This window comes from Salvelinus fontinalis, chromosome 36 (assembly GCF_029448725.1).
Source record: "Salvelinus fontinalis isolate EN_2023a chromosome 36, ASM2944872v1, whole genome shotgun sequence".
NCBI lineage: Eukaryota > Metazoa > Chordata > Actinopteri > Salmoniformes > Salmonidae > Salvelinus > Salvelinus fontinalis.
Genome location: NC_074700.1, coordinates 20,349,634 through 20,358,793, shown reverse-complemented (window position 1 = coordinate 20,358,793; position 9,160 = coordinate 20,349,634). Strand labels below are relative to the sequence as shown.

General features: G+C 41.3%; 1 protein-coding gene across 1 annotated transcript in view; it reads right to left on the bottom strand.

Annotated features, from left to right (window-relative positions):
- The window catches only part of LOC129835392 (serine/threonine-protein kinase D3-like), a 26,152-nt gene extending 17,182 nt beyond the window's left edge, over positions 1–8,970 (bottom strand). Inside the window, exons 1-6 of the mRNA XM_055901031.1 lie at positions 8,781–8,970; positions 8,289–8,500; positions 822–960; positions 533–664; positions 229–386; positions 1–81 (exon numbers count right to left, since the gene is read on the bottom strand). The exon at positions 1–81 is cut by the window's left edge and continues 118 nt beyond it. Coding sequence (XP_055757006.1) covers positions 1–81; positions 229–386; positions 533–664; positions 822–960; positions 8,289–8,500; positions 8,781–8,799 — 741 coding nt within the window. The 5' untranslated portion in view covers positions 8,800–8,970. The remainder of the gene's footprint in view (positions 82–228; positions 387–532; positions 665–821; positions 961–8,288; positions 8,501–8,780) is intronic.
- Between the last annotated feature and the right edge of the window lie 190 nt (positions 8,971–9,160).

Genomic DNA, 9,160 nt, shown 5'->3' with positions numbered 1-9,160 from the left:
ACCCTTTCCCTGGACCACCCCCAGCCACACCGGTTGATCTGCCCACGACGGAGGTCTGGGCCTGGGCTTGGACATACTGATCTGGAAGAGGGAGAGAGGGGGGGGAGAAAGACAAAGAGGTAGGGAGAGAGATTAACAGAAAGATTTCATGTCAGATTTTAGAATCACACACATAAATGTCACTCTTAAACAGCGGAATGGATTCGGCCCATAATGACTGGTGCTGACCTCCTCCATACTGCCCCCTGCAGGTGTGGAGAGGGAGTGTGTCCGGGGCCTGGCAGGGGGGAATAAGGACAGGCTGGGGCCACACACACGACGGCGTGCACGGCTACAGTCACTAGGCAACTGCAGCGCACAGCGCTTATGAAAGTCTAACCCGCAACCTACAGAGATGTGAGACAAAATCTATTTAGGTAAAATGGTAGATACAACGAAGAATTCAACACAATTCAACATGAAATAAATAGTGAAGGTTCATACTGCGATTAATGACATGAAGGATAAATTATTACTGTATCTACTTCCTTACCTTCACATTTTAACCCTTGACGTACCAACCCCCACAGCATCTCCCCACAGTGATGACAGAAGGTGGGGGTGCGATATGATTGGACAGCCAGGGAGTGTGGGCGGATCTTTATCTCCGTTACAGTAGCTGATCCTGAGTCAGATCAGAAAGAGCAGATATTCCATTACTTTATCTGGACACTTAACGTACTACATTTCAGTACATTCAATTAACCATATGTGGGCCCTGGTCATAAGTAGTGCACTACAAAGGGAATAGGGTGCCATTTGGAATACAAACTCGGTCTGACCTGAGACGATGATCTCTATGAGGTCGCCGTCCAGCAGTGCATCCTGGTCCGTGAGTCTGTGGAGGAGGTGTTCCGAGCCTGTCTGGTGTCTGAACAGGAGGACCTTCTCCCCAACACCCACCACACTACAGTCTGGAGCCTGCAGTACACAAGGGACATGATCAATCAGTTAGTCAATAAATCGGTTGATTGATCAATCAAGGCAGAGCAGGAGAGAAAGATTATAGAGGAGGTCTGTCTGGTTAGCATCATCGAAAGCATGCAGACAGATGTTGGCGGAGGGAGGGGTAGGCCATTATCGAGAGAGACTGGTCATGGAACAATGTGAGCGCTGTCGTTAGGGGCGGCAGGTAGCCTATTGGTTTGATCGTTGGGCCAGTAACCGAAAGGTTGCTTGATCGAATCCCCGAGCTGACAAGGTAAAAATCAGTCATTCTGCCCCTGACTATGGCAATTAACCCACTGTTCCTAGGCCGTCATTGTAAACAAGAATTTGTTCTTAACTGACTTGCCTAGTTAAATAAAGGTAAAAAAAAAAATTGATTTTCAAATGAGATGGAAACAAGTGTGAGTGTTTGTTTGGGTGTTTGTTCTTATAGACAGGAAAAGTGCAATGATCTGAGAGATACAGATTATTCACACAAACCGCATACAAGTTCTCACACAAAGACTACACGGGCCAACTGACCTGCTGCCTGGAAACAGTCAGAAGATCAGAGGATAAGGGGGCTGATTTGAGCGAGACAGGCACGGCGGGGTGTGTGTGTGTGGAAGGTTGTGGTTGGAAAGTTAGCTGCAGACACAGCTAAACCACACGGCAGCCCCTCTGGCTGATGGAGTAACATGGCCATCTCTCACTGAGGTGAGGTAGAGACATAGAGAGGGGGGGAGAGAGAGAGAAACATTTTGGTAATCTCCACTGACCAAAATGTATTTGAGTGTGCTACAGTACATACATCCTCCACCAGAATCCCCTCACTAGAAGGAAGAGACCTTCTCAGTTCTAGAAGAGGAGATCAATCATTTCCGGGTCCAAGGAAATGTTCTGATCCGCGGGGATCTTAATACTCGGACTAGAGAAGAACCAGATAGCATTAGCACACGTGGAGACAAACACATACCTATAAACCTCCTCTGCCCTCATATCCACCCAGGAAGAACTTTGATAAAAACAACAGAAATGGGAACCAGCTACGGCAGCTCTGTGGAACGCTGGGTCTGTACATAGTCAATGGAAGGCTACGAGGGGACTTTTCGGGCAGGTATACATACAGCTCCCCTCTTAGTAGTACTGTAGATGATGTCATCCCAGACTTAGATCCAGTGTCTTTCCCAGTGAGCCCACTAACACCACTGTCAGACCATAGCAAAATTACAGCATACCTTAAAAGGGAAGACACAAACAAAAATGGAGAAGAGACCACCAGTAAATGACACAAGACCAATCAGTCCTATAGATGGACGAAGAATAGCATGGAAAACTACCAGAAACCTGGACCACACATCACCACAGTAAGGGAGGTATACATTTGGCTGTACAAAACAAACAACTTTTTTGGGACACGCCCTCATCCAATTTTAAAAAGACACCCAAAATCAATCCAAATAAGACAAATTGTGAAAAAATGGTTTGATTATGATTGCAAATCCATTGAAAACATAGGAATGTATCTAACCAAAAACACAGACAACCAGACAACCAGGAACTGAGCACTCAGTATTGGACAACCCTAAAAGAATCCAGACAGAATCTCAGAACAGAGAACCACACATCAGACACCAACTTAATGACATTGAGGAATCCATAGATTCAAACAACTGCTGGGGAAGTTGGAACTCCATAAACAAACTACACCGAGTAGAAGTGGGCATCCAAACTGGTGAGCTATGGAATCCTCACTTTGAAGAACGATGTAGACATAGTAAAGTGAATTTGTATCAAAAATAAATCTAAAATCTGAAAACTGTAAATTATTGAATCAGCCATTAAAGACAACCAGAACCCATTGGATTCCCCAGTAACACTCCCCCATCCTCCACATACAACACCCGTTCTGCCAGTCACATTCTGTTAAAGGTCCCCAAAACACACACATCCCTGGGTTGCTCCTCTTTTCAATTCGCTGCAGATAGCGACTGGAACGAGCTGCAACAAACACTCAAACTGGACAGTTTAATCTCCATCTCTTCATTCAAAGAGTCAATCATGGACACTCTTACTGACAGTTGTGGCTGCTTTGTGTGATGTGTTGTTGTCTCTACCTTCTTGCCCTTTGTGCTGTTGACTATGCCCAATCATGTTTGTACCATATTTTGTTCTGCTACCATGTTGTTGTTATGTTGTGTTGCTACCATGTTGTTGTTATGTTGTGTTGCTACCATGTTGTTGTTATGTTGTGTTGCTACCATGCTGTGTTGTCATGTTGTGTTGCTACCATGCTGTGTTGTCATGTGTTGCTGCCTTGCTATGATGTTGTTTTAAGTCTCTCTTTATGTAGTGTTGTATTGTCTCTCGTTGTGATGTGTGTTTTGTCCTATTTATATTGTATTTATTTATGTATTTTAATCCCAGCCCCCGTCCCCGCAGGAGACCTTTTTCCTTTTGGTAGGCCGTCGTTGTAAATAAGAATTTGTTCTTAACTGACTTACCTAGTTAAATAAAGGTTAAATAAAAATAAAAACAATCAGAAAAAATACAGGCCCTGCAAGTCAGAAATGCTTGTGTTACTGACGGAATATTAAACCAAATGATAAAATACACACACCACAAATGTAGCACTTCCATATTCAAAATATTTAACAACGTTTGAGTGTAGGCTGTTTCCTCATTTCACACATTTCATCCAAACAATTACCGTGGCATGTGTCAACAGAAACCTGGGGAAAATATTCGGCACCGTCATGAACAGCAGATTCTTTCACTTCCTCAGTGAAAACAATGTCCTGAGCAAAAGTCAAATTGTATTCCTACCAAATGATCAAACATCAGAACACATTTATACCCGACAAACCCTAATTGATAAACGTGAATCAATACATTTCTCCTGCTTTGTGGATATCCAATTTGGCATGAAGACATTTTTCTCAAACGAATTGGAAAAACCTGTGTCATCAAATCAATGTATAGAAATAACAGTCAAAATTGGAAATAAACATAGACATGTATTTTCCCAAGGGTGCGGAGTGAAACAGGGGAACAACTTGAACTCAAGTCTATTTATTCAATACAGTATCCATGAATTGGCATAAACACTAGAACAGCCCCCGGTATCACTCTTAACGACACATAAATAAAATATGCAGATGACCTGGTGCTACTGTCCCCCACAAAAGAGGGGTTACAGCAACAATTAGATCATCTGCAAACAGTTTTGTCAGACCTGGGCCCTAACAGTCAATCTCAAAAAGACAAAAATTATGATTTTCCAGAACAGATCCAGATGTCAGGGAAACCAATACCCATTTTTACTGGGCTCTACTCAAATACAACACACATCTACACATATTTAGGAATAAGAATCATCTCCAGAGGAACATTCAACCTGGCTGTGAAGGAACTGAAAGACAAAGCAAGGAGGTCTTTCTATGGCACTAACAATATATATTAATTTAAACATACCAATTAGGATCTGGCTTAAAATATTCAACTCAATAATATAACTAATTGCACTGTATTCCAGTGAAGTGTGGGGTCCGCTTACAAAAGAAGAATTTGACAAATTGGACAAACACCCAATTGAAACTCTGCAAGAGCATCCTCAGAGTACAGAGAAAAACTCCAAACAACATATGCAGAGCAGAATCCTCAGATCCTCAAAAGGTTCTACAACTGCACCATCGAGAGCATCATGACTGGCTGCATCACTGCCTGGTATGGCAACTAATTGGCCTCCGACCACAAGGCACTACAGAGGGTAGTGCTTATGGCCCAGTACATCACCGGGGCCAAGCTTCCTGCCATCCAGGATCTCTATACCAGGCGGTGTCAGAGGAAGGCCCTAAATAGACTGTTCTCTCTGCTACCGCACGGCAAGCGGTGCCGTAGCACCATGTCTAGGTCCAAGAGGCTTCTAAACAGCTTCTACCCCCAAGCCACAAGACTCCTGAACATCTAATCGAATGGCTAACCAGACTATTTGCATTTGCATTAAAACGGCATTGTTGGTTAGGGGCTCATAAGTAAGCATTTCACTGTAAGGTACCCGTTGTATTTGCCGCATGTGACTAATAAAATTAGATTTAATTTGAATCAGCCCAATTCCCAGTTCTGATTATTATCCTAAAAAGAGACACCAAATGTTATTCAACCAGCCAGCTAGTTCTAAGGCTCGGTTCACTAACCACTACCAACCCAACAAAGCCTCAGGCACTCACAATCTGGTCCAACCACAAAAAAAATCAAAGTAAACTTTAATGCTATTTGACCACTGTGACTGATAGAAAACAGAGGAAAACACTATGTACAGACTCAGTGAGCACAGCACTGTCCATAGGCCGGTCGTCACAGGAACATCTGGCTGCCCAGAGAGGACAGGATGTGCTCATTCTGCACCCAGGAAGAGATGGAGACAGTTGCATTTTCTGTCAAACTGTGACAGATATTCTGAGATATGAAATACATTATTCTCCAAAATTATAAAACAATACGAAGAATTTGCAAAAAAATTAAATGATGAAGACAAACTTAAATACAAACTTGGTGAAAAAACTAAATGCTGTGTTTTATCAGCCAAATGTGTGGCCTCCTGCCATAACATGAGGGACAGCCAGTGAGAAGTAGAGTGTGATTATTCTTTATTAATATGTGTTGGAATTGCTGTTAGTGACATTATCATGTGTTGCTTAATTACAAACTGTCTAGTATATGTTGGTCTTTGACCATCGTCGCTATATATTTACTTTGACAATGTGTTTTCTTTTCATGTCAATAAAGTATACTGAACTGAATTAACAGAGACAGAGAGAAACAGAGAGAAAGAGAGAGATGGAGAGCACGAAATAGAAAGATGATATCCACTGTATGGTATCACAATGATAGTCAGAGTAGTTGGCTAAAATAAAACACACAGGTCTGGGACTGAGTGTACAAAACATTAGGAACACCTGCTCTTTCCATAACAGATTTATCAGGTTAATCCAGGTGAAAGCTATGATCCCTTGTTAAATCCAATTCAAATCAACGTAGATGAAGGGGAGGAGACATGTTAAAGAAGAAGAATTTTGAAACATTGAGACATGGATTGTGTATTTACAAAATACGTTTTTTTATCCGAGCAGCTAATCGATCGCTGCAGCTGTACATAGCCTATCTGTAAATAGCCCATCCAATCTACCTACCTCATCCCCATATTGTTTTCTGCTCTTTTGCACACCATTATTTCTACTTGCACATCACTCAATCCAGTGTTAATTTGCTAAATTATAATTACTTGTTACTATGGCCTATTTATTGCCTTACCTCCTCACGCCATTTGCACACACTGTATATAGACTTAATTTTTTAAAATTCTGTTACTGATGGAAGGCTTGTGTATTTCATTTGTAACTGTGTGTTGTTGTTTGTGTTGCACTGCTTTGCTTTATCTTGGCCAGGTCGCAGTTGTAAATGAGAACTTGTTCTCAACCAGCCTACCTGGTTAAATAAAGGTGAAATAAAAATAAAAAATTGGGCAAGGCAAAATATTTAAGAGCCTTTGAATGGGGTATGATAGTAGGATGGGGTATGATACTTCCCTCTTTAATCCAAACCAAAGGTTTTCAATGGGGCTCAAATCCAGAGACTGAGATGGTCATTGCAAAATGTTGGTTTTGTGGTCAATTAACCATTTCTTGGTTGATTTTGATGCATGCTTGGGGTCATTGTCTTGCTGGAAGATTAATTTGTGGCCAAGTTTCAGCCTCCTGGCAGAGGCAACCAGGTTTCTGGCTAAAATGTTCTGGTACTTGGTAGAGTTCATGATGACGTTGACCTTAACAAGGGCGTTAGGACCAGTGGAATCAAAACAACTTCATATCCACCACTATATTTTACAGTAGATATGAGGTTATCTTCTGCACATGCATCCATCTTTCAACGCCAAACCCACTGCTGGTGTGGGTGGACAAAGACCTCTATTTTTGTCTCTTATCACCAGTTCCGATCCAAGTGCCAGTGCAGTTTAGCAAGCTCCAGGCGTTTACATTTGTTGATAACGCTCAATAAAGGCCTTTTTACTGGCCACCCCCCTGAAGAGCCTATTGCCATGGAGCTGGCATCTAATTGTAGATTAAGAGACTTGGTGACCCCAAGATGCGACCCAGTTCTGTATTTCTCCAACTGCCCTTGGATTTTTCCTTGCCTCCAGAACCATCTTCCTCAATGTGCGTAGGGACAAGATACACAGGCAAGTTTACCACTGTTCAAGTGGCTTTAAACTTCTTAATTGACGCCTTAATAGTTGTAAGTGATATTTTTAGCAAATTTGTTTTGCCCATTGCCTGATTTATGAGGGCCACTAACCATTTTTCTCTTTTTGTTTGTGAGCTCTTTGCCTTTCCCCCAGTGTTGGAAAAAGCACCCATTTGTCATACTTGAGTAAAAGTAATGATAACTTAATAGAAAATAACTCAAGTAAAAGTGAAAGTCACCCAGTAAAATACTACTTGAGTAAAAGTCTCAAAATATTTGCTTTTAAATGTACTTAACTATCAAAAGTAAATATAATTGCTAAAATATAGGTAAGAATCAAAAGTAAAAGAAAAAATTATAAAACATTTCTTACATTAAGCAAACCAGACGGCACAATTTAAAAAAAATGTTTATTGAAGGATAGCGAGTGGCACACTCCAAAGCGCAGACATAATTTACAAAAGAAGCCTTTGTGTTTAGTGAGTCTCCCAGATCAGAGGCAGTAGGGATGACCAGTGATGTTCTCTTGGTAAGTGTGTGAATAGGACTTTTGGGTGTCAGGTAAAATGTATGCAGTAAAAAGTACATTATTTTCTTTAGGAATGTAGTGGAGTAAAAGTAAAAGTTGTCAAAAATATAAATATTAAAAAGTAAAGTACAGATACCCCCAAAAACTACTTAAAGTACTTTACACCACTGCCTTCCCCGTGGTGATGAATGACACATGTATTTTACATGTGTGTTAACTCATTTTTTTATATCCCAGTGGTACAGGAAACCATGGAAGGCCACAATACAGTTTCTTAAAAAAGTAAAATGTTAATGCGGATTCAATTTTGTTCGATTTCATCTCTAAGAATCTTTAGTAGTGCATTTTGGGAAAAAAATGGTTACTTGTTAAACAAAATCTATTTTTCTAAGCAATTGTATTAGTTTAAAATAATACAATTCTCTCATTTATTTTGAGCATACATTATAGCTCAGTATTTGTATTATTATTTATATTATAGTATTTTCTTCGCATCTTTATCAAGGGTAGCAATACTTTGTGAGGTGACTATGTAGGTCAATGGGTTTACCTTGCGTTCTATGATCTCTGCAGCCAGTCTCTTGGCATGGCAGTAGCTGAGCTGCCCCCCAGACACCCGAACCACCTCCCTGAAGAGGCCTAGCTGGAACTGGACCAGAGCAGTGCCAAGAGGAGCCTGGAGGGGCCCGGGGGCAGCGGTGTGGGGGGGTCGACCCGGGGTACCAGGGCTGGACTGGGTCATCGACATGCTGGAGAGAGAACCTACAGGTGCAGATACAGAGGGACATGGCAGAAAGCAATAAACAATATGATTGATTGGTTTGTTAATGCATCAAACTATTGATTATTGTATATAGCACTGTTTAAATGAAAACAACTGAGAGCATGACTATTACACATACAGCTTCTTCATGTAGTAGCTGCAAGTGAAGACGTTTTGCTGGCACTTTAAGCTACGGAGAACATTTATCACTTCATCAGTTTCCATTAACCTACAGTACATTAGTGATCATTAGTTTCCAAGAGTGAAACAAAAGCTTACTTGATATTCCAGAGTCCATATGGTCCAGCTTGCACCTTCCAGGCCTGATCTCCTCTCCTTCAACAGACACCTTAACATGCACTCTTAAAAGTAGTTACTGTTGTAAACCTTTTCTTCACACTGGTGGGTTTGGTTTCCTTCTGTGAAGCTGTAGGCTTATAACAGTAACAGGAAGCCACTGAGAAACTCACCTCTGTGTGGTACATCCTCCACTACAAACACCCTCTGCCCAGGGTGTGAACGAACGAACACACATACACGTTTATGTGAAATAGATCTGGTACCTTGTGTTCCAGGATGCCCCTGGTTACACATGCAATATCTGTATTTAAAACTCATTTCAATCAAGCTGTTTCATTGTGTTAAAAGAATGACGAAAC